This window comes from Nilaparvata lugens, chromosome 2 (genome assembly GCF_014356525.2).
Source record: "Nilaparvata lugens isolate BPH chromosome 2, ASM1435652v1, whole genome shotgun sequence".
Taxonomy (NCBI): Eukaryota; Metazoa; Arthropoda; class Insecta; order Hemiptera; family Delphacidae; genus Nilaparvata; species Nilaparvata lugens.
Genome location: NC_052505.1, coordinates 5735300 through 5761834, shown reverse-complemented (window position 1 = coordinate 5761834; position 26535 = coordinate 5735300). Strand labels below are relative to the sequence as shown.

The 26535-nt window shown below is 36.6% G+C and overlaps 1 protein-coding gene across 1 annotated transcript in view; it reads left to right on the top strand.

Annotated features, from left to right (window-relative positions):
- LOC111059210 (WD repeat and FYVE domain-containing protein 3) overlaps positions 1-26535 on the top strand; it is a 172814-nt gene that overhangs the window by 129439 nt on the left and 16840 nt on the right. Inside the window, exons 38-45 of the mRNA XM_039419973.1 lie at positions 805-3189; positions 7086-7303; positions 7747-8000; positions 10769-10996; positions 11550-11741; positions 20599-20803; positions 21624-21844; positions 25983-26181. Coding sequence (XP_039275907.1) covers positions 805-3189; positions 7086-7303; positions 7747-8000; positions 10769-10996; positions 11550-11741; positions 20599-20803; positions 21624-21844; positions 25983-26181 — 3902 coding nt within the window. The remainder of the gene's footprint in view (positions 1-804; positions 3190-7085; positions 7304-7746; positions 8001-10768; positions 10997-11549; positions 11742-20598; positions 20804-21623; positions 21845-25982; positions 26182-26535) is intronic.

Genomic DNA, 26535 nt, shown 5'->3' with positions numbered 1-26535 from the left:
AGGAAAGTTGTGTGAGTGCGCCACACCAGATTTTTAAATTATTTCTTCACGACAAGTTTTGGCTACTAATGCCATTTTTTGCCAAACATGTGACGAAATAATTTAAAAAGGGTTCTCAGATTTATATTTTTATCTATAATAATACTTGTATGGCTGTTATTGGTGGGGAGTCCCTGACGGAAGTTCCTCCAAAATCGAATCAAATTTGTTATCATTCCAAAACAATAATCATCAATGTAATTTTCTTGAAATACACTCTTACAATGTGAAAGTTCTGGTGTACAGTGAATTGTTCCAGTTCCAATCGTAAATTGTTCCATCACGTGACTAGTGCAAAATGTTTCCATGGAACGCCATTTCAAAATCGTTGGTTCAAGCTTTTGGCGCTTATAAAATTGATTTACACCAAAATGTGTCGTTCACTAGCTGCGTAAATGAAGAAAGGCTGTTTTACAAACTAACCGTCTAGAAAAGTGTGAATTTCTTTCATTCCATTACTCTCAAATTTTCTATACAGAAAAATTCATTGCACGAATGGTTATTGAACATAATTTTGTTGGTTATGTATGCTATGGCTATACTATGGTAAACAATACTATGGTAATCTTTAAAAACGTTATCGCATTTGGCGATACTAGACTATTATTCCACTTTAGACCTATAAATTTCTTTCAAATAGGGATTTTATTTACCCATCAGATTTTGATACGTTACAACCCTTTCGGAGTACGGGTTACCTAATAGTTAGTTATATATCATTGAAAAATGTCCAGTTTTTAATTAGTGATTAACGATTTGTTACAGGGGCCTTGTTTTTGGAGCTGGTAATCACGAACTGGACTTCATTGGATGCCTTACCTACTGCCTCCTGCAGCTGACCTCGGACATGAAAATCATGCTAGATGCCAACGTGAAGACCACCTGGCATGTCAATCCAGCAGAAGAAACTGTCGAGCTGAATTCCAGGGAAGGACAGAACTTGATGGCCATTGCTGCGAGACGAGTATGGGACGAATTGTATGTTTGCAAAAAGCCTGCCATCGAAGAGGTCTTCAAAATCACCCTGTCATCACCCAACAACAAAGCACCGGATCTCACTCAAGTTCGGGAACAGCTGTATGACTCGGCAAACAAGTTATGGTTGAATTATGTTGATATGGAGAGGAAGGCCAGCTACAGAAATCCGTGGGAACTCCACAACCAAATCCAGTCCAAGATACAGAAAGTGACCGGAGGATTGACGAGACTTGCCAGCCGAACTAAAGTGAAAAAAGAGGAAACGTTGAAGATCAGACAGCATCTAGCCATGACTGATATCGATGCCTGGACGCTGACACATGTGGCCTTGGTGAGGGAACTAGTAGACTTGCATAGTAAACAGTACGCTCTGAGTCAACAGCATATGCAGCGCTATGTCCTCGAAGACTGGTACCAGACGGAAACCGAATTAACCCGGGAGCGCGGTCTGTGGGGCCCGACAATTCCAAGCAGACTGGACAAGTGGATGCTGGACATGACTGAGGGACCTTGCAGAATGAGGAAGAAGATGATGCGTAATGACATGTTCTACATTCACTATCCTTACAGACCAGAACTCGACACAGGAGACAACAAAGCACTCAAGTATAAAGTAGCCAGCAGTTGGGATAGCAAGGAGTACTACCACAAGTACAGACCTCAAAGCCTCATCGAACGAGACAAAGATCCAGTGCTGGAAGCGCAGCTCACCTCCCACAATTCAACCACTAGTCATCTCAACTCTGAATCAGAGTCTATAGCATCTGATGAGCCAACCGGCTTTCAAGGCATGAATTGTACGCTCCGTAGGACTGTTAAAAGATCTATTTCTGAGCCTGAAGATGGAGGGGATGATAATGAAGGGGAGGGCGGCTCAACTGAGGACCAAGAGTCGTGTCCTGATACCCATTCGATCTTGAGATTGTTGGAGGAGAATGAGAAGATAAGTCACATGTTCAGGTGTGCTCGGATTCAAGGCTTGGACACAACCGAAGGACTGTTGCTGTTTGGGAAAGAACATCTCTATGTTGTCGATGGGTTCACACTGCTGAAATCTAGGGAAATCAGAGATATCGAGTCGTTACCGCCGGATTGTCACGAACCAATTTTGCCAAGTCCTGGCAGTCCGAATCAGGTACAGACTAAGAGACAGTGCTCCAAGTTTGCCTACGAGGATATCAGGGAAGTTCTCAAGAGAAGGTACCTGTTGCAACCGATGGCTCTAGAAGTGTTCTCTGGGGATGGCAGGAATTATTTGCTGGCGTTCCCTCGTAAAGTTAGGAACAAGGTTGATCAGAGATTCCGTCTGTTCACGAATGACATAGCGGACAGTGCTCTGCAGTCAGTGGCTGGACAAAAGCGGACAGCCAACGTGGAGCAGGGAGCTGGTTTGTTGTCGAATCTGATGGGGGAGACCTCGGTTACTCAGAGATGGGTGAGGGGAGAAATATCCAACTTTCAGTACCTGATGCATTTGAACACACTCGCCGCCCGTAGCTACAACGATCTCATGCAGTATCCCGTGTTCCCATGGATTCTTGCCGATTACGACTCGGAGCAACTCGACTTCACCAACCCTAAAACGTTCAGGGACTTTTCGAAGCCGATGGGCGCACAAAGTGCTGACAGACTGGACCAATTCAGGAAGCGATTCAAGGAATGGGATGACCCACATGGCGAGACACCACCCTACCACTATGGCACACATTACTCGTCTGCTATGATAGTTTGTTCCTACCTGGTGCGAATGGAGCCGTTCACTCAGCATTTCCTGAGGCTACAAGGGGGTCACTTCGACCTGGCCGACAGGATGTTCAACAGCATTCGTGAAGCATGGTTGTCGGCCTCACGACACAACATGGCGGACGTCAAGGAGTTGATTCCGGAGTTCTTCTATTTGCCGGAGTTTCTGTGTAATTCGAACAACTTTGACCTGGGCTGCAAGCAGAACGGAGTGCAGCTGGGTGATGTTGTGATGCCGCCCTGGGCGAAAGGGGACCCGCGCGAGTTCATCAGAGTGCACCGTCAGGCGTTGGAGTGTGACTATGTGTCGCAACATCTCCATCAGTGGATCGATCTCATATTCGGCTGCAAACAGCAGGGACCAGCTGCTGTCGATGCCACTAATGTGTTCCATCATCTTTTCTATGAAGGAAATGTCGACATCTATAAGTGAGTACAACAGCAATTCATTAATTGACCGAGCGAAGTGAGGTCTAAAATTCAAGTCAACGGTTTTGCATTTCTGTGTATGTTTATATTTATGTTCCGCATTTACGGCGAAACACGACAATAGATTCCCATGAAATTTGACAGGTATGTTCCTTTTTGAATTTCGCGTCGACGTATATATATAGGCTAAGGTTTTTTGAAATTTCGCATTTCGAATTTCGAGTCGATGTATGTATGAGGTTTTTGAAATTTTGCATTTTAAAGAAATACAAAAGGAAAAGGATTCTCCATCAAACGCCAATATCACCGTAATTAGAGTTATTCATCATAAATTAGCTGTCGAGTGGATTATTATTTGCATGCAATTAATATTTCAATGTAACTTAGTAAAAATATAAGATTTTTTTAATTTTGAATTTCGCGTCGACGTATATATAAAGTTTTTTTGAAATTTTGCATTTCAAGGAAATACAAAAGAAAAGGTTTCTCCGAACGCCAATATCACCGTAAAAATCATACTATATAGTTATTCATCATAAATCAGCTGTCGAGTGGATTATTAATTGCATGCAATTAATATCTCAATGTAACTTAGTAAAAATATCAGCTGTCGTGTGGACTATTAATTGCATGCAATGACGCATCTAATCACTGATAATAACATAGTATTTTCTCTGAATGTTCCTTTTTGAATTTCGCGTCGACGTATAATAATATAGGCTAAGGTTTTTTGAAATTTTGCTTTCGAATTTCGAGTCGACGTATGTATAAGGTTTTTTGAAATTTTGCATTTTAAAGAAATACAAAAGGAAAAGGATTCTCCTTCGAACGCCAATATCACCGTAAAAATTAGACTATAGAGTTATTCATCATAAATCAGCTGTTGAGTGGATTATTAATTGCATGCAATGACGCAATTAATATCTCAATGTAACTTGGTAAAAAATCAGCTGTCGTGTGAACTATTAATTGCATGCAATGACGCATCTAATCACTGAAAATAACATAGTATTTTCTCTGATTCAACTCGGGCTGACCTTTTGCCAGAATGTCTTGAAGGAGATTAGCTTTTGATGTTAGCATTTTTGATACACCAACCTCAACAGCCATTAGTCGTTTCACGCCGATTTCTTGCCGACACGACAGGACAGGACAGAATTTACTCTGATGGACAGTATGGACAGAGGAGGCTGTGCTTTATAACTGCGCGAGGTCTACTGTTCACAGAACTACTAGTAGCCTATTTCAAATTTCAAATTTATTCATTCCACACTCATAAATACATATACATGAATCAAACAAAGCTCAACATGACAATACAATCCAACCAAAGTGTAATAATAATAAACGGTAAGTGAAAAAAACACTGGCATAAAGATGACTCTTGTTCGCCAGTGGTAGTAGGAGATGAAATTATAATACGCTTAACCTGATTTAAATTGATTTAGCACAGAAGCAAATATTTTTACAGAATAGTAAACGAAGAATCGAAACAAAATTCACAACAAAAAAATTAAAAAATTCTCTCGAGTATCTTAATATACTATATAACTATGGTACTCTCTTATTCATAGATATAGTGATCCATAAATACAATGTAAACAGGGTATATAGAACACATTTCATGGTAAATGGGAAGAGGGAAAATCATAATATTCTTATAAAAACAAAAAAATTCACAAAATATTTAAATTGAAAATAAAAAATTCTGGCAAATCGTAACTCCCATACGAAAAAAATAACAAAATATTCAAATTGGAATAAAAATTCTGGCAAATCGTAATACTTATACGAAAAAAAAACACAAAATACTCAAATTGAAAAAAAAATCTTGGCAAATCGCAATTCCTATACGAAAAAAATCACAAAATATTCAAATAAAAATAAAAATTCTGGCAAATCCAATCTCTTATGTTATTAGGGACAGTTTTGATACAAATTATACAGTTTTGGAAATTCAATGAGATCTGAAGGTAATTTATTGATTATTTTTGGTGCTATATAAATAAGCTGCTTACGGATGATTGTCAGATCTGAGTCATAACATTTATATTTATTTATATTGTATCTGGTTCGTTGATGTTCATTATTTATTTAAAAAAATATATTTTTGTTACTCTGAAAGTATTTAAAGACGTTCAATACATACAGCTGGCGGATTGTCATCACTTTTATTAAAGATGGGGGATTTATTAGAAATTGCAGTTAATCAACTGCTGGAATATAATTATTGTGTAATAATTATTTCAAATATCCAATGAAATCTATTTTCATAGAACTAAGGACCTCTGCTACTGCACATATTGAAGAATTAAATATCAGTAGGAAATTTGAAGAATGAAACTGATCGTTTGTCACACAATATTTGACAGTTTCATTATTCAAATTTCCATCAGCTATTTAGTTATTCGGTGAATATTTGCAGTAGAAGAAGGTCTTAGTTTTATTTATATAGCTTTCATTGTATATTTGAATAATTATCATACAGTTATATTTATTATTATGTGACAAATTATCAACAGAGAGAAAAAATGGATAACTCTTTTCTATGAAAGAAATTTTGACATTTACAAGTGAGTACCTATGTTTCACAAGCAATTCATTAATATTATCAAACTATTATTATTATGTGACAAATGATCAAAAGAGAAAAAACAACTTTTTATAATTCTTCTCTATGAGGGAAATGTTGACGTCTACAAGTGAGTACATAAACAGTCTATTCAATTAATTAATAATATCCAACTTAATATTATGTGACCAATGATCAAAAGAGTAAAACAATTATTGTATAACTCTTCTCTATGAGGGAAATTTTGACATTTACAAATGAGTATATAAGCAGTCTATTCAATTAATTAATAATATCCAACTTTTAATATTATGTGACCAATGGTCAAAAGAGTAAAACAATTATTGTATAACTCTTCTCTATGAGGGAAATTTTGACATTTACAAATGAGTACATAAGCAGTCTATTCAATTAATAACATCCAACTATTAATATTATGTGACGAATGATCAGCAGTGAGAAAAAATTGAATACATTGACTAAACGGATTATAATAACCGTATGATATAAAAGATATTATGAATAAATGAGATAACTATCATAGAGAAAATATAGCATAAGAAAATATCCCTTAAATAGGGCATTTATGTTCCAAATTTCACTGTTAGATCAAGCCGATCTAAGTCTTAGTAGGTCTTTTTGGTGAAGCTATGTGACGCTGGTAGTCTCTCATACTGTGCCGCTCTTACACTTTCACCTGGCCAAAATAGTAATAATAGACAGTTTTCGATAGTACATAATCACTTTGAATTACCATAACAAAAACTCGGTTTGAAATTGGGAAAATAAACTATCTATACCATGGGATATCTTCTCATGCTATCTTTTATGTATGATATTAGTTAGATTTTCAGTTTTTATTTAGAATGCCAAGGTTATTCTAATGTTGTCGCAGTTTTTGTTCAACTGAACATAGTTTTCAATGTCTTTGATTCTACAGATGGAAATATAATCAATTATTAATAGTAAATATTATTAATTATTCATTAATTTATTAGCATTTGAACAAATGCAACTTACAATTTATTTCCATCTGGACTGGCTGGCCGCTATGGCTTCGTATAAAATGAGCGCTGCTATCCAGAGATTGTCTGTTTGGTGTAAGGGTAAGTCATTCCTGACCGGCAATTAGGAGGTACTGGGTTCGATTCTCGGGCTGACAAATAATTTTTGAATAGTAGCCCTCATCGAATTTCCATCTAGCTGTGTACCCTGTTGTCGATATTTGCAGTAGCAGATATTCTTCGGGGGTGAATTACAGCATACAATTCGGATTTTCGTTTAATAATAATTAGTCTTTGATTCTATCAAACGATTGTTTCAGCATTGATGATCCACTAAAGAAGAATGCCACCATAGGATTTATCAACAATTTTGGGCAAATTCCAAAGCAGTTATTCAAGAAGGCACACCCTGCGAAGAAATTGAATCACAAAGGCTCTGTTCTGGACCCAACACCGATTAACAGCACGCTCAACTCATCCGAGAGGCTTTTCTACCACAATTTGGACAACCTCAAGCCATCTCTTCAACCTATAAAAGGTTTGCCTTCCACATATTATAGTAGATATCAGCATAGAGAAACAATAGCATAAGTAGATATCCCATGGTATAGGGCGTTTATGTCGCAACTTTTACTGTTATCTCAAGCCGATAGTCCACGTAGTTCTTTCCCGTGAAGCTTTATGACGCTGGTAGTCTCTCATATTGTGCCGTTCATACACTCTTACCCGTCAAAACAGTAAAAATCGACAATAGTCGACAGTAATCGGCTTCAGATAACAGTAAAAGTTGCGACATAAACGCCCTATACCATGGGATATCTACTTACGCTATTGTTTCTCTATGATATTAGTTTAAAATAATCACATGGTAACCTTTCTTTAAAAAACTTTGCGCCGACTCTGTATCCTCTTGTCACTAAATGCCGTTTCAAAGCTACGGGATGCGTACTGTAGTCTTAATGAAAATGGTATCTGTTCTAGAGCTGAAAGGAGCCGTGGGCCAGATCCTGCAATCGGACAAGAGCGTGCTGGCAGTGGAGCAGAACAAGGCGCTGGTTCCACCCTCCTACACCAAGTACATATCGTGGGGCTTTGCCGACCACAGTCTGCGGCTGTCAGGGTATGACAACGACAAATCGCATCTGGTCAGCGAGGTCGTAATGCAGGGCTGCGGCGAGATTGTCGCCTGCGTCTGTCCCTCCGCCAAGACTATTGTCACCGCCGACACCAGCTCGGTCAGTCTATTTTTATTAATTTTCAATTTCCATCCTTATACAAAATTGTTGAAAATTATGGAAACATTACAATTATCAAACGTTGCATTCAGAGTAAGCCATTAGTATGGGAATAGCTTAATATTTCTTTTACAAGGGTTCACAAGATAGTTAGTACTTGCCCAGGTAACTCTACCACACTAACTCTACTAATGAAAACCAGGCTATAATCTCAAGTGTTGAAGTGATAGAGTGGACATTATTGTCCAAACTTCGCCATGTCATCGAATAAAAATGTCATTCTATTCTAATCTCACTTGAGCCCCATTATAAAATTGAAACAGATGGAATTTCAATGGCGGCGGCGACGGTGCGAAATAGTTCTAATGGTTAAACTGTTTTTATACAGTATCTGTATCTGGAAGTAATTTAATAATCTATTATCTGTTCTGAACAGTAGCGGATCCAGGATAGGCCAAAGGAGTGACTAGGCGTTTGGGGGGGGGTGTGGAAACACCGGGGGGGCAAGGAATACCCCCCAGCAAGGCCGGCAATACCCCCGGCATGGGTCCGGGGAATTGTCAAAATTTAAGTATAAAATGACAATTTTTTGGCCGTTTTTAACTCTTTATTATCGACCAGTGTTTAGAGGCAAAAAACTGTGGTTTGCCTCAAGAATATTGACTAAAAATGAAAGGATTTTGAAGCCATTAGAATGACCCTTTGACCAAAAGAATTTGAACGTTGAAAGCTATTACCTTTTTATTTTATGTACGGAAAAACTTTTAGTACTGATATTACTTTTTCGCAAATGATTAAGTTATAAAAATAAACCTGTATGTACATTTTTAGTTATTCTACCTTATAATAAGTTTCTATAATGCATTAATGCATTACTTATTATTCCTTATTATAAAAGGTCTAAAGCAGAAGTATTGTGTAAGTTTTAGCTGGTTTACTCTTATCCTGAATTTCAAGGGTAACAGTTCAAAACAAAGAAATAAGTTGAATATTTCAAAAAGCAGTAAAAACGTAACAAAATGTATTGAAAATAAACTTTATACAACCTTTTTTAACAGTAAAATGCTATGAATAAATTATTCGATGGCCCAATTTGACAAACACATTCGGCAACCGAACAAAACAAATCACCCATTTTATCTAGTGTAAAATGAATACACAAGGGGGGCTATAGCCAGCCACACCCCGCTGAATACGTAAAATTGTTTTCGCCACACTTGGATGTAATGAGCTGGTTTACGTGCGTCATATGGAGGCCGAAAGTGATTGTTTTCCGACCAGGCCGGTAAAACTTTACGGCCCTAGGGCTGTAAAATGACCTTGAATAACAGCTTATCGTGTCCGATCTCACAAAAATCATAGAGAGATAATCTCATAACGACTGTAATAATCTATATAATTATGTATCGTGAATCGCGGTATTATGTCTATAATATATTTTATAAATTACTGTTTCATAATTTAATATTTGTTATTGTGTTTTTGATATCAAACAATAGAATACGATGATATCTCCATAGCCTCAACAATATACTTAATGTTGGTTGCATTGTCCATTGTCAGAAAGGTACGTATCGCAAGTATTTAAAAGTGAAGAATCGAATTTGAAATCAAAGTACAATAATTGTATCAATATTTAAAAGTGAGGTAGAGTAATAATTGTTTCTTTTTTATTGTCGAATTCCACTTCTTAATGCAATACAATCAACAATAATACGGTAATAAGAAAATACAGCAGAGATCTGAAGTTTAAGGTAACCCTACTGGTAAAACTCATTCTTGACTGAAAAATTCCTAGTAATTTTTCTGTAATTCATTATTAAAACTTTTAGATAATTTTTATTCAATAAAACATTAGGCCCACTCAAGATTGAATCTTCGAATGTTTTCTCTATGATTTAACTATTTTCAGAGCAATATTTTGTTGTGGAAATGCCGGCAAACCGGCTAAGTGTTTCAGTCAGGCCCCCTCGTTCAACAATACGGAATGGCCGAGAGCGTAAAGGCGTAATACATCAAACCTCAAAGCTCAGTGAATAACAAACATGATCTAGGTTCGAATCTCGGTCAATGACATTTTTTTTTGTCGATGAATTTCGACTTTTATTAGCTATTTTTTATATTAGTTACCGTAATTTAAATTTCAATAAATTTTTTTGATATATTTTGAGACAAAACTGTGAAATATGCAATTATATTTAATTTTTCACATTATTTCAAAATAGTAATAAAAATTCTATTCATCCATCTATCCATGAGATATTGCACCGGGCGCAAAGCGCGAGCTATAAAAATTCAAACAATTATTCGAAATATTAATAGTATAAAAATATGGTCACTATTGTAAATTATTAATTAGTAATATTGAAATTAATTAGCAGTGAGGGTATTGTAATTAGTTAGCAGTAGTTGTAAAAGTTGGTAAGTTTTACCAAGATTCAAACTATCAAAATAGGCTGTTTGAATTTTATTTATTTTTCAATTTCTTATATATTGGGAAGTTTTTTTTGGTGTGGCGAAAAATAGCGTTCGCAACACGGGCAAAAATGTTTTTCCGGCTCTCGAACGCTTCAAGTTCTCGACTTCGTCTCGAACTTGAAAACCGCGATCTCGAGCCGGAAAACGTACATTTTCGACCCTAGGTGCGAAATATACTATTATCTGCTTCCATTATAAAGTAGTGTTAGTATGCAATGTGTCTTGCAAGACTTGGCAATACATTGTTATTTGTGATGAAGAGTCAATGAATCAATAATTATGTTGAACAGGTTGTAACGCTGTGGGAGTACTCGAGACGTCAGTTGCAAGTCGTGCAGTGTCTGTATGGACACAGCGATGCGGTCACCTGCCTGGCAGCCAGCCCGGCCTACAATGTCATCGTTTCGGGATCCAGGGATATGACCGCCATAGTCTGGGATCTATCGCGAAAGATATTCGTGAGGCAGCTGCAAGGCCACAATGCACCTATCGCTGCTGTAGCCGTTAACGATCTGACGGTGAGTATATGCATCTATAGTGAGGTCCACGTTATAATGGCAGTATACGATTGACAATAGTGTTGCTATGCTTGTCTATCATGCAACAAAGAAGATAGCGCTATCTCTTTTCCGCTTTTCTCTGTTGCGAGATCGTCTTTTAACAATGTAGAATTGATAACAAAATATCTTATCTTAATTATGAAAATTCATTATGAAATTATTGTCTTTATAAAACAGAACAACTTCAAAAAACAAAAACAAACAAGACAATTGTGAGTTAGGAACACTAGTTGTTGACTCAACTCGACTAGTTAGTTCGGCCGGATAAGCCTGAAAATCCCATTCAATTCGGATAGAAAAATTGATCGGCCGGAGACGGCTGTGCACGGCCGTATGAATATGTTGCAATGGACGATGATCTATTCCTTTCTTTGTTGGGGGATCGTTCGGTAGTTTTCGGCCGATGCTAGTTCGGACGATGCTAGTGGACGACCCACCTAATACATTTTATCAATTAGGTAATTTTTTGTCACGATTACAATGACTTTGATTGATTGTGTGTGTGTTTTAGGGGGACATAGCGACATGTGCGGGCACTTGGCTGCACGTGTGGAGCATCAATGGTGACGAGCTGGCCTGTGTGAACACGTGTGTGGGCCGGGCTGATCGCATGCAGCAGATACTCTGTGTGGGCTTCTCGCAGTGCAGAGAGTGGGACGCGCAGAATGTCATTATGACAGGGTCTAGTGACGGAGTTGTACGGGTGAGTACAACAAATAATTATCACACTTTGAAAACCACGAAGCTGCTTATTTGGGGACACTTCACTTTAGGTACTATCGATATTTGATACTAAAATATCGATAATCAATATTTGATACTAAAATATCGATAATCAATATTGAAATATTGATACTATAGTGAGGTCCACGTTATAATGGCAGTTTTTGATTGGCTATGGTATTGCTATCCTTGTCCATCATTCAACAAAGCGAATAGCGCTATCTCTTTCTCGCTTTGCTCTGTTGCCAGATCGTCTTGTATTGTATATTGTTTATTGTTTTGAAAGGACGGATTCAAGGATCCAAAGGTTCAAAGAACCCCACACGTCAACCGAAGCTTATTGTGTTCCCAAGTAGTATGTAAGCTAGGCAAACAAATACCAATGTCCGTTACAAGAACAAGGAGTTTTTCCCTATACTAACATTTCATTCATCACCTGGTTGCAATCCTTGCCGCAATCCAGTGTGATATGCTTGGCAGTCTCTTCAGACTGATTAGTCCTCGTGACCCACGTGAGGTCCTTCTGCTGAGGAAGGGGCGGCCAAGTTGTCCGGCCACCCTTGACTCAGCCTCCTGACCCACATTTGTGCCTAAAAGATCTCTGGTCTCTTGGGTTTTTTCTTTTTAGGTCAAAGGCCTCACCTCTTCCAAGAAGTTTTGCCTAAATGGCCGCCCTTCTTTGAGCAGTGGTGAGGTTTGGTCTCTCCACCCACAACTCGTGACCTACGTCAGTTCCACTCCTGGCCTTTTTGTAGGTCCCTCCGCTGAGAGAGGGGGCGCCAAACTGCCTCTAGGGCGCCCGGCCACCCTCGATTCAGCCTCTTGACCCACATTTGTGCCTGGAGTTTCGCCCATCTCTGGTGTCTTGGGTTTTTCTTTTTGCCCCTCCGAAACTGCCCTGATGGGGCAGATCCCGTGGGTTTGAAGGCAAGGCAACTTCTGGAGTTGCCTTGAGGTACATTTTAGTCGCCTCCTACGACAAGCATGGATACTGTGGGTGAATTCTGGTTTTCAACACATTCTTGAGTACTGTAATAGAAAGTTAAGTGTAATAGAGGGCCGACTGCGCCCTAACTTCGCTCTCTAGGAAAATAAAGGCAGTCATTCAATTCAATGATCGACTCAAAGCTCCCCCAATCCACAGGGGGCATCGTCTTGTAACAATGTCGAATTAATAATCAATTAACAAAATATTTCATGCTAATTATGAAAATTCATTATGAAATTATTGAAAAATATAATTTCTTGCTTAATGAAATATAATTGATTATTTTAAATGAGACTGAACAGTTAATATTACATCAATAAACATGTATCAGCTACCGTCTATAGAAGGCATTGACAAGACAGAGGATTGGCAACGCTCCTCTGCTATCTTTCATCACTGCCATTATAACATGGACCTCACTATAGGACCATCGGCTTAAAATTCAAAATCAAATAACTATATTCGATACTTACATTATATTATAGTTGATACTAAAATATCGATAGTCGAGTAATTGTTCCTCTAAATTGGCTTCTTCTCGCCGTGTCGAGAATACCACGCGCAAAACTTTATTATGACTGGGTCCAGCGACGGAGTTGTACGTACTATCTAACTTACCTATCTAACTTACCTATCTAATTAGCCTACAGATAGTGAGGTTCATGTTTTAAGGGCCGTATATTTGATAAACAATGATGTGTTGCTTTCATTGTTCATCATTCGACAAAGCAGCTAGCGCTATCCCTTACCAACATTGTTTTAAAACGTTCTGGCAACGTTGCAGAGCTAGAAATGGATATAGTGAGGTCCACGTTATAATGACAGTATTTGATCAACTTTGGTTTTGCTATCCTTTTCTATTATTCGACAAAGCCGGTGGTACTATCCTTTTCTAGGTCCACAACGATGCCAATCATGTTTTTGACAGTGTAGAAATATAATTAATTTTTTTTATATAGCTCTACAGCCCATTGTGGGCTTAGGCCTCCTACACAACATTCCTCCAAACGTTTCTATCCATTATAAATCCTCTCCATCCTCTATAACCCATCCTTATCAAATCATCCCTTATCTCATCTTCCCATCGAATTCTTGGTCTGCCTTGTTTTCTTCTTGAGTGAAGCTTCTCTTTAAGCACTATTTTTGGCATTTTGGTTTCATCCATCCTATGAATATGTCCGAACCACCTTAGTCTCTGTGCCTTTATGAAGCGTACTATACTACGGCCTTTTATTAATAGTTCAAGTTCAGCATTGGTTCTCCTTCTCCACTCTTCTCCTTCTTTAACAGAACCGTACACTAAGCAACTTTCGTTCAAATATACACTCAAATTATGTTGGTCTTCCTTAGTCAAAGTCCATGATTCAGAGTTATAGGTAACTACAGGTCTTATAAGGGTTTCATAAATCTTAAGCTTGCTGCTTCTACTGATGAGCCTGTTCTTCAGAAGCTTCATGTTGCTGTAGTATGCTCTATTTCCGGACAATATTCTTTGTTTGATACTGGTGCTCATCATATTCTGATTATACAATTCAACACCCAGATAGCTGAAGTTTTTCACTCCCTCAAACAACCTATTATCGATTCTCAGACTCTGTGGAACCCTTCGCGCTTGATATTTTCATGTATTTTGTTTTATTTTTATTGACTAGGAGACCAATCTTTTGTGCTTCTCTTTCGAGTAATTTATACGTGTCCTGGAGGATATATTTTCTTCTGGCAATTATGGCTACGTCATCGGCATAAGCACATACTTGATACATTTTATGAAAAATGCTGCCTCTCTTGTCAATGACGTCTATCACACGATGTAATGCAACATTGAATAGGAGTGCTAACAGTCCGGCACCTTGCTTTACGCCAGTATTGAACTCAAACTTTCCAATTTCTCTAGATCCAACTTTTATCATGGCCGTAGTCTTGTTCATTGACATTTTGGCAAGTTTGATCAACTTCTTCGGTAAGCCATAATGCTCTAGTACTTTCCATAACTCACCCCTTATTATACTATCGAAGGCTTGTTTAAAATCGATGAATAAAATGTGTAGGTCGAGGTCATGCTCATAGAACTTTTCTGTGATCTGTCTTATTGTAAAGATTTGGTCTGCTGTCGCTCTTTCAGGACGGAAACCACACTGATACTCTCGAAATATAATTAATTAATGCAGAGAATTGGCATCGCTATTCTCCTATCTTTATCCACTGTCATTATAACCTGGACCTCACTATAACGCTATCTGCTTTGTCGAATGATAGACAAGATGGCAACACCAATGTTAATTAAATATTGCTATTATAATGTGAACCTTACCTTAACTCTAGAGAAAAGATATCATAAGAAGATATTCCATGGTATAGGTCGTTTATGTTCCGAAATTCAAGCTGATTACTGTTGACTTCTGTCTATTAGTACTGTTTTGTACTGATACTCTCGAAATATAATTAATTAATGCAGAGAATTGGCATCGCTATTCTCCTATCTTTATCCACTGTCATTATAACGTGGACCTCACTATAGCTCTATCTGCTTTGTCGAATGATAGACAAGATAGCAACACCATTGTTAATTAAATATTGCTATTATAATGTGAACCTTACCTTAACTCTAGAGAAAAGATATCATAAGAAGATATTCCTTGGTATAGGTCGTTCATGTTCCGAAATTCAAGCTGATTACTGTTGACTTCTGTCTATTATTACTGTTTTGTTGGGGTGAGAGTGTATGAACGGCACAGTATGAGACACTATAGTGAGGTCCACGTTATAATGGCAGTGTAGGATTGACAATACTGCTGCTGTCCTTTTCTATCATACAACAAAACAGATAGCGCTATCTCTCTCTAGCTTTGCAATGTTGTCTGTTTTCCAGAATATTCTATTTTTACTTTTGACAGTGGCTGTACAAAAGTAGACAAAGAATTCTCAGCCGCTATTTTTTTTCTTCATTCTATCAAAATACTTTAGTACACAAGTCGTATAATTGATTTAAAATGTATTTTTGAATCAATTAAATAATTTTTAGACATTACCGTATGAGAAACACAAAATACCTGAAATGACATTTTAAAAGTAGATAACTAACCATCCTAGACTTCATCCATACTTCAGTTAGCCTACACGTATAGGTTAGACCTACTCGTACCGGTATAGATAATATTGAAAGGTTATTTTAGAATTATTTCCATTGAAATTACTTATTTCTAATAGGATTTCCATTTTTCTATTATTTTTAAAAGAATTTGGAATAGAATACCTACCAAATAACTCCATTTCTGTTGTTTTGAGATTCAGATTGGTGTATCACAGCTTTTTAAAATAGCCACCATTTCAAGTTTGTATAAAAATAAAATCTGATCTCAGTTATGGAAGCAAATTTTTGAATCAAATTATGAAAAAATAAATATTCTTGATTGATTTGACATTAAATTGATTATTTTATCAAGGAAATTATAACTATTATTAGATCAAATTTAATGGGATGAATTGAGTAACAGCGTGTTCACTCAGTGGCAAAATGGAGAGACTTGACAACGTTTTTCTCCTATCTTCCTTCACTGCCATTATAACGTGGAAATTGGTGTTAAACACAACCTCAAGGAGTGCTCTATCTAACAAATTGGCGTGCTACCAAATTTGTCCAAAAGGTTTGATAGTATTTCACCTATCACCCAAGGAAAGTCATCGGTTCCAATTATGCTAACATCTTGATAAATCATGAATGGATTTAATGCCTATAAATAAGAAGTCCAGTTCAGAGCAAATCAAATTATAATTTTCATAAAAATTGGGCAATTTACAACGAAAATTTACTGAACAAAACCATTTGATACTTAAACAGAAAATTCTTACAAGCTAAAATACTTATCTCTTCATATTGAACTCATTTGTTTGGCTACAGACTTCAAAATTACACAAAACATTCAACACAAAATTTAGAAAATAATAAAATTATTCAGATATCAATTAAAACATTTTAAACTTCACTTAAACAGAAAAATTACAAGAGGACTAAAATAATTCAACTCTAGCCAGTAGCCATATTTTCTTGAGAGAGACTCCTGAGAGAAACACCTGAAATAAACGCCTAAAGCTCCAAAGCGATACATAGCCACGTCATCAATTGCCAACTAATAAAGACTACAAGTTTACAAATATTATATCTATTATTTCCGATAAAACTTTTTTGAAATTTTTATTTAAACTTTATGTTGTTTAGAATTATTTGTTACTTCAGAAATTGAACTTTGTTACAGTAGGTTATCCAACTTTAGTGTATTTGATAAATTCCCGGTATATCGATTACACTGATATTTGCTATCAAGTTTTATTGTTATTTTGAATATCGAATTGAAGATTCTATTTTAATCGAGAAAAATGTAATATTGCAAAATGTAGTTCTAACAAAATTGTTTCATAAATAAAGAAATTATAGCTGTATAAAAAAATGGAGTGACTTATCAGACACTCTGTAGTAGGACTATTCGTGAAGTTATTTATTTATATGGTTAGCAAAAAATACAAGAATCGGAAAAGAAAAAACAGGCTATTGCCTAAAACTTCTTCAATTTCCTAATTTAGTTTTAATTGTCCAAATAATATAGGTTATGTGACGGTGTCTTTCAGATTGTGCCTCTATTACACTCTCACCAGGCCAAAACAGTAATAATTGACAGTAGTCGACAGTATTCAGCTTGTATTTTGGATCTTAAACGACCACACCATCTTCTTAGGCCCGCCGCAAAGTATACCCACGCTAATCCACGAAATAAGAATAAGAATATTTTTATTGCCGTCAAACAAACTCAATTGTAATAGGCTACGTCAAAATAAAGTCAGTTTTTTAAAAATACTATGTATACATATATTTAAATATTCTTAATAATACAATAAATAATAGCAAGTAAAGTAAAATAATAATACATTATAGACAGTAAATAATAACAAGAAAAGCAACCCATGCCGTGGGATGTTTTGTAAACCATTGCTACAGAACTATTCATAATCAATCAGCTGACAAAGACATGCAATTCATTGCATGTATTGAACAGTGATGTCTAGAGAAGCCTAGCAATAGTTTACTTCAAAGTTAGTAGACAGAAGGTTGGTCACTCATCTATAGTATTTTCGTTGAAATGCAATTGGAGTGGGGGAACTGCAGCCGTGACGTAGGCTGTAGTACAGAGTAGGCAGAATATCGCATTCTTGAAAATCATATGGTGTTGTATAGTCAAATTAAATAACACAAACATTTTCTGACATGCAAGCTTTCTGTTTCTGCTTTACAATAATTATTAAAACATTTGAATAATACAAGCATTTTGCCATATAAAAGCAAAAACCCCCACCTTCTAACCTTCCCTTTCAAACCCTTAAGGTTTCTTCATCTTCTAGGACGTGTTTATATTTTGTAGTTTGGCTATACATCAGCTTGTGAATTTCGGGGATGAGATATTTTGATTCTTGTAGAACATGTGCTCGATACCAGCATGTGTTCAGTGCATTTACAATGAATGAAATTCATCGGATTTATCGGGATCGGTTTATCGGTTTATTGCGATGCATTGGTTTATCAAGATTTTTTAAGTGTTAATCTGAAATTATAATAGTATAACATTGTCTACTAACGCTTTTTCAGCTTATTAACTTTTTCGTGTCACGTTTTTAGATTCATGAAAAATTTTCAACTTCATTTTATTCATAAAAGTTGAATGAACTTGAAATATTTAACAACATCATTAGAATCGGTGATTCATTCGCTATAAGTATGGATAATTTTAAAGTTCTAGGTCAATCTTGAGGAGATTAAACGACGATATATTTGAATAAACTGTATGCTCAATGTGGTTACTCTAGAACATTTTTACTACACGTGACGTCACACTGGCGTTCCCCCCACCACTTTGAATCATACACCTGTGAGTGATCAACCTTTTGTCTACTAACGTTGGGTTTACTTAACATCCCACGGCGTGGGTTGCTTTTCGTGGATTAGTGTAGGTCTACTTTGCGGCGGGACTTATGCTATCTATTCTCTATGGTGAAACTTAACTCTAATATTTTATTGTTTATGGTTTTGTGTTCAAATCATACTTCCTATGGAAAGCTGCAAAGCTTAATAAAATTTGTTGAATGAAAACTGATATTGTGGAATTTTTCCATCATTGAAAACACAGTTTTATTTTGTCACATCCACATTTATTAGACTTTAATACAGGACTGCAGTTTTGTGTTGAAACCAACAGCTGAAGATGTGTTGGTTTCCAACACAAAACTGCAGTCTTGTATTAATTTATCTATAATATAAATAAAAATCGAGCCTCAAATTTTGACATTCAATAACTTTTTTATATGTGCATCCAATTTGATGATTTCTTTTAGTTTTGTTCGTTAGGACCAGGTTTATGGCCTGTCAAATTTATAATCCGACTTCAGGACTCTTTCCTACGGTCCTTCAAAGTTTACATGTGATCCTTTAGAAGATTTGTGAGTTGGCCACACACAGAAATATAAATCAGCTGTTATGAACATTGCGTCATCCAACAGCCGTCGGTAGATAGTGGATAAGAGTGTGTGCTGCTCCATAACCGCCCATGTATTTTATTCTAAACCCCCCGACTAAAAACAAAATGACTGTTCTGTGTATAACCATCCAGCAGTGCGGCCACATGTTAAAACTTACATGCTCTAAAGACATTGTTTTGTTTAGAATAATTGTGCTGTCTTCGGTGTTTAGAATTGATTTTTAGTAAATTTACTATATAGACATTGATAATATAAGTTATATCGATTAACGGATCAAGTGTTTTTGATTAAAAGATTTTTTATTGAATTTTATTCAATATTTTGTACTGTCGATAAATTGTGTAGCCTACTGGTATTAATACGGTAGTTTGGAGTTGAAGTGTAGTTGATTGGTACCAGCTGTAGATAATGGTTCCTTAGAAGGCCGACACATAATATAATTATCAGTCCCCATATCATTGAAAAACTGGGAAATGTTGGAGAAACATGATTCACCTCATGAAAAAGAGTTGTTCATATTAATTACTCATATCCATCATAAATTACTGAAGAATGACAGAATAATTTACAATTTTTTCAAATTCAGCTTAGCTAAACTGTTGTTATTCATCCTAAAATGGAAGATGGAAAGAATGGATGGAAGAAATGTTATTCTGTGAGATTCGTCGTATATCGCATATTTCCTGAACCATCTATTGATAAATCAACAACTATGAATGCATTAAATCCATCTTTCAAACACTGATTCAACATAAGTATTATTTTTTCAACACTTTAATCATAGATATTACTACTAATGGATTCAGAAGAATATGTTTACGGAATAATAAATGCTGCATGACTAAGCACATAGGAATTCCTTATTGAGATGTACATGAAAATTCTGATTGTCAGATAGATTTCGTGATTCACCAGATAAAGTCAAGTGTGACATGAGATACATTGACTTTTTGGCGGTGCAAAGTTCAATAAATGTGGATGTGACAGAATAAAACTGTGTTTTTTCAAAGCTGCAAAGCTGTCTATTTGGGGACACTTTACTTTGAGTGCACCAGTTCTATCAATATTAAAATATCTGTAAGTAATATTAGAATATCGATACTCGGTACTAGAATATCGAATATCAATGTTAAAATATCGAATATCGATGTTAGAATATCGAATATCGATGTTAGAATATCGAACATCGATGCTAGAATATCGATTATATAAATGTATTTTGACTGCAAATACAGATTCAAATATAAGAAACTTAGCTTACCATGGATATTTTGAATGTGTTATGCCAATTTCAGTCTGTCAGTGCTAATCGATTGTCGCTTTGCAGATGTGGTCAGTGGACTACGTGCAGGTGCCAAAGGATGACCGGCCATCTTTGACGCTAAGTGTGGGGCCTGAGGAGCAAGAGGATGGAGACGTGAAGCCTAGGAGAGGGAGTGAGAAGGCGGAGGAGAGCGACAGAAAGACCAGGGTGCACGAACAACTAGTCAAGCAGATGAGCATATCTGCCGAATTCGATCCTGATGGTCCAGGTGGGTTACATTAGTTGTATGCAAGCAAAGTTAGTGGACAGAAGGTTGGTCACTCAACTATTGTATCTAAGTTGATTGACCGAGTGAAGTGAGGTCTAAGATTCAAGTCGACGGTTTGGCATTTCTCTTAATGTTTAAATGTTTATATGTTGCGCATTTACGGCGAAACGCGGTAATAGATTTTCATGAAATTTGACAGGTATGTTCCTTTTTAAATTGCGCGTCGACGTATATACAAGGTTTTTGGAAATTTTGCATTTCAAGGATAATATAAAAGGAAAAAAGAGCCTCCTTCATACGCTAATATTAGAGTAGAAATCAGACTATAGAATTATTCATCATAAATCAGCTGTCGAGTGCATGCAATTCAATATCTCAATGTAACTCAGTGAAAAACAGCTGTTGTGTGGACTATTAATTGCATGCAGTAAGGCATGCAATTAATAACTTGAAATAGCAAAGTATTTTCTTCCTACTTTTCTCTGCTCTCAACACGGTAAGCTTTTGATGATACTGTAGTAGCATAGTTGTTTACAACAAATTATTAGCATTCTAATGATAATAATTATTATTGTCGATACAACATTTGAATCAGCCATCAGTTGTATACACACCGATATCTCGCCGACACGTCAGTGCAGGACATAATTCACTCTGATGGAGTCTGTAGTTTTTAACTGCGCGAGGTCTACTGTTCACAGAACTATTAGTTATAGTCGATAAACGTCAACTACTTTATGATAAACTTTATTGTAGACGATAGACATCAACTGCTTTATTATCTAGAATCAACTTGCATTCACATTTTCTATTGTTTCAGCCCTTCTAGCTAAGAGCGGATCGGAGAGCAGTTTGACGGACGACGGTGTGGATAAGGCGCAGGCGCAAGAAGGCGCTGAGAAGGGCAGCAAATACAAGAGGAGGGTGAAGAAACAACCGGACGTCCAGGTTGAGGAGAAGGAGGCGTGCAGTGGGGATGAGGAGGCCCCCCCCGTGCCTGTTGTGCGCAGGAGGCGGTCCTCGGCTAGAGCCAATCCTCAGGTCAGTACGTCGGGAATCTGCAACTTGCGCGCAGCGGTCAGAATGTGTTTGGGCACTCACAGATTGAACGTAACAAAGTGAACGTCCGTGACGTCATCACGAGTGATGCCATTTCGCTCTCACTAGCAGCCGACATTACGTTCCCCGACTGAAGGAGCGAAATTCAAATTCACTACAGTATCCTAAGGAAGCTTCAAGCAAAACACTACTGTATTATGACAACATATTAGCCAAGTTCATGAGATACATACTTCTATCCTATAATTCCATTCTGATTGATATTGAAAGATTGGGCTAGAACCATGATTGTACGAACAATCATTCATTAAGATTTTCATCTTTAATAAATAATCTCTGTCAAATTGGTTCTAGCAAACACATCGTCTCAATAATTCATTCTAATTTTTTGCCTTTCATTTCTGAATTTTGTTTTAATGACAAAGACAATGTGGGTGAAAGATAAAGATATATTTTTTGAATACTTAAAACCTTGAAACACTAATAACTATGAACCTCCGTCACTCAGCGTAGCAAACATATCAACACTACTCATTTTCTCACTCATGGTGACAGCCTGAAAGAGTCAATATTTGCTAATTATCGAAAAGTTGATGGGGTGGTGTGGTTTTGAGAAACCCGGTCGTCAACCTTTTCAACACAGTCAGAGCTGGAAATTTGATGTAGGCCTATTCATGATTTCAAAATTCGTCACAAGTCGAGATAAATCAATGTAACACTTTTTGAGTCGAATAGGAAGGAATGGTTGTTATAAATGGTTGTTGGAAAGTTTATATGCCGTTATTACTTCCAAAGAGAGTGAGGGAGACAGATAAATAATGTGACTGGCAGTGATGACGTCATGACGTAAACAGTGTACGTGTGTATCGGAGCCTTGTATCTCTCCCATTTGACCGCTGGGCGCTACTTGTGTATGTCCAGTACGTCAGGTTTTCAGTGCGTATAGCCAATCCTCAGGTCAGTTCATCCAAACAAATTCAAATTCAATTTCATTTATTTTGCCATAAAATAATGCAGTTTGAAAAAATAAATATTTTAAGGTCAAGGTCATATTTCATCAAGGTCTTTGCATGCAGTATTTTATTTCGTGCATTAATATATGGTGTATTTTTGTAAAACAGAGTAGCTGTGCTAGATTACATTTCATCATCCTATAATGAGAATTAATACAATTAGTATTATCAGCAAATTTCATATTTATTCGGTTAAAAAGTTGTCTTGAGTAGGCTATTGTTTTATTATTCTTATTTGCTATCTTTTTTTAGTTTTGTGCGCTGTTCTGTTGTTGTAAATTGGATGCGAAATAAAGAATCTTATTTTATCTTGACTTACAAAATGGCACTACCGGCAAAGAAAAACTTGTGAGCCGAGTTCGAACAACTAGGTACAGCAAACGTGTCAATAGAAGGAAAATAGAGCTTATTCAAACAAGTAAAATAAATAAAATCACGGAAACCAGGTCACATCTCAGTAACAAAAAAGACAAAGTAACCAAATTACAAGCAAATGACAAACTCAAAAAGACCAATACAAGGAAGCCATGACAATTTTTTTTTTATTTATAAAACATGTATGTAACACTACATAATGGATATAGATATTTTAAAATAAAAATTTATCCTAATCCAATCCATTATAAGATTTATTATGGATTTTGTAATTCCATTAATAATGAATTCAGTTGGGACTTTATTTTTAAACAAGTAACACTGATATTCAAACTGACGTCTACATACACTTGAGCTGGTAAAGTCAATATCAAATTGTAATGGATTGGAGGGACGCAAATTATATGGATTATTCCTTGAGTTGAATCAGGACCTCCTATATACTACCGGACCTGAGCCTAGAAAAAAATGACCGCCGTATGTGGTGGTCTTATAGAAACTCCTACTGAGAAAAATCACTAATCAGCTGTTAGAGAGCGTCTTAGTTTGTCGAAATCTCAGTTCGTCCAGTGCCCGTTTAAAATATCGGGTCGATGTCAAACGAGGCAAACGACAGAAGAGTCCTGCGACAGTCGAGACCAGCGACGGTAGAGACCGGCGACATTCGAGGCCAGAGACGGTAGAGGACTCCTGAAAAAGTGGCCTCAAATGTCGCCTGCGTTAGGCGACAGTTGAGGCCACTCTAATTTTTGTACAGCCCCGACAGTCGAGACCTGCGACGGCAGAGGACTCCTGAAAAGGTGGCCTCAAATGTCGCCTGCGTTAGGCGACAGTTGAGGCCACTCTAATTTTCGTACACTCCCGACAGTCGAGACCTACGACCGTAGAGGACTGTAAAACAGTCCTCTACGGTCGTAGGCCTCGAATGTCGTCGGTCTCGACTGTCGCGCCCCCAAAATATCAATGCCGGCCACCACATACGGCGGCCATTTCTCTTGTAGGCGCAGGTCCGGTATATAGGAAGTCCTGGTTGAATGTATCACTATTTTTTTTTTATGAATAATATGATTCTTTTAACATATGTTTGCCTCACTGTAAGCACCTGGAATTCTTGAAATAGAAGTCTACTAGGGTACAATCTTATGTGTATACCAAAGACCTTAAAGAGATATAGACCCACAATGCCTATGCCTTCCCAATGATAGCTGTTACTTGAAATTGAAGCCCGCCATTGGGGTATTTTAGCACGAGATATTATATCTATATATTTGTAATACTATGGATTACAAAGGCATTGGTATGTAATAATCTCATAGGTTGCCCCCTCAAAGGCCGATTTCAATTCCAAGTACGACACTAGCGCTGCATGTGAGTCTATGCATCTTTAAGGTCTTTGGTGTATACAATCTCTTTGTTAGCATATAAAATTATCAAAATTAATTACTAAATCATTAAAATTGAATAATGAAAAATTATAAAAACATTTTTAATAATAGGTACCAGTATATTGGAATCTAGAAGAAAGGAGCCAAACTCTCAACCACGCCTTTCACCTTTCAAAACATTGACAGACATAACCTTTCTTGTAATAAAACATCAACATGAATGCAGCAAACATAGTAATTATCATCAATTTATTATATAAACATAATTAATAAACATAATGTATTATTATGTTACCCAGCAATTCCCTGGTCAGAATATTTTATTTAGTTTCGTCACCCAATCAGCTGGATTGAACGTTTCACATTTTGTGAGGTTAGGTTGTAGCGAAGTCAACAATCAACAAGCCAACAAGCGCGAAGTCAACAAGCGCGCGATCATCCTTCGAACATATTTCGAACCTCTAGCGATCACTTGCGTAACTTCTCGCGTAACGTTCATGATCAGAGCGAGTGCGGAGCGTGTTCGAGACGCCTGTATCTGTACACACCTTAAGGAGGAACTCCAAAACAACATCATATCCAATTCAAAGCCATTTCCAAGTTTCCTTTCTTCAAAATCAATTTATAATCACTTTTTAAATATAAATTCATTGAAAGTCTAGATGCATTTTACATTTTTTGTCAATGAAACTCTATGGAATATCAAGATGTATTTCATATAATTTCTTTGATGTAGTTCAGACATTGTGTTCCTTGTAAATATTTGAAAAAACACCTACTTTTCTTGGAGTATTGAGGAATGCATTTCACTCCTGAATAGGAGCTTCGTCAGCCTTAGAACGGGCTTCCTAAGGCTGATGAAGCTCTTCTTCAGGAGTGAAATGCATTCCTTAATACGCGAGAAAAGTAAGTGTTTTTCAAATATTTACAAGTAACACAGTGTCTAAACTATTTATTTATTTATTGAATCAATGAGAATTACACAACTTACAGAAGAGTACCACAGGCTTACGCCCAAAACGGTTCAATTCTAATTTATACAACAGTCCAAATGTAGCTAGGTTATGTGTAACTCAACATTCATTCTTCAATAAATTACACACTCAGTTTAAAATTCAGAACACATAAATTTTTTTCCTTAATTGAAAAAAATAAATTAAATTGAATTAAATCAATCACAATTGATTAAAAAATTCCAAACTTTGAAAAAACTATAAAATTTTTAATATCAGGTCTTTTTTAAAATGTTTTGCCAATGGCCCCACTGTATCAAAGTTATTATAATTATAGTGTTTCGTCATGGAAAGAAACATCAATTTCATATAATTTTGTTTGTTTGCCCGACAGTTCCGTAAATCAGAATGCAATCCTGGGCGGTTGAGCGAATTGGAGGCGACTGAGAGCACGGATGAGAGCCTGGGCATTCGACCGAGCAAGAGTGACACCAGCCTCACCGACTCGTTCGTCATGGTCGGCAACGACGGAGATGCCAAGGATGATGTCCCGGCTCGAAAAAATCGCAACAATCAGCACATTTTGCGACCAGGTAATTCCGGTTCCAACTGATAGATAGATAGATATATATTTCGTCTGGTTGGCCTAAACGGCGTCAGACAAGTCAAAGTGCTAGCAAAAGCGAGACACCATTAATTTTTCATTAAATTTATATCTAGTATATAATTACTATTTGTCTTTGACTCTATTACAGTAATCAAAATAGTCCTTCAGACTATAAAAGCATTCCTCCTTTAGAAATAATTTCAAACTTCGTTTAAACTTTTTTTCGCTAATATTTCCCGCAACCGAATTTGTAGTACTTGGTAAATCTTTCTACCAATATAACTGGGTTTTTCTTCATACAAAGTCAATTTATGATATTCAAACTATAAAAGTATTATGA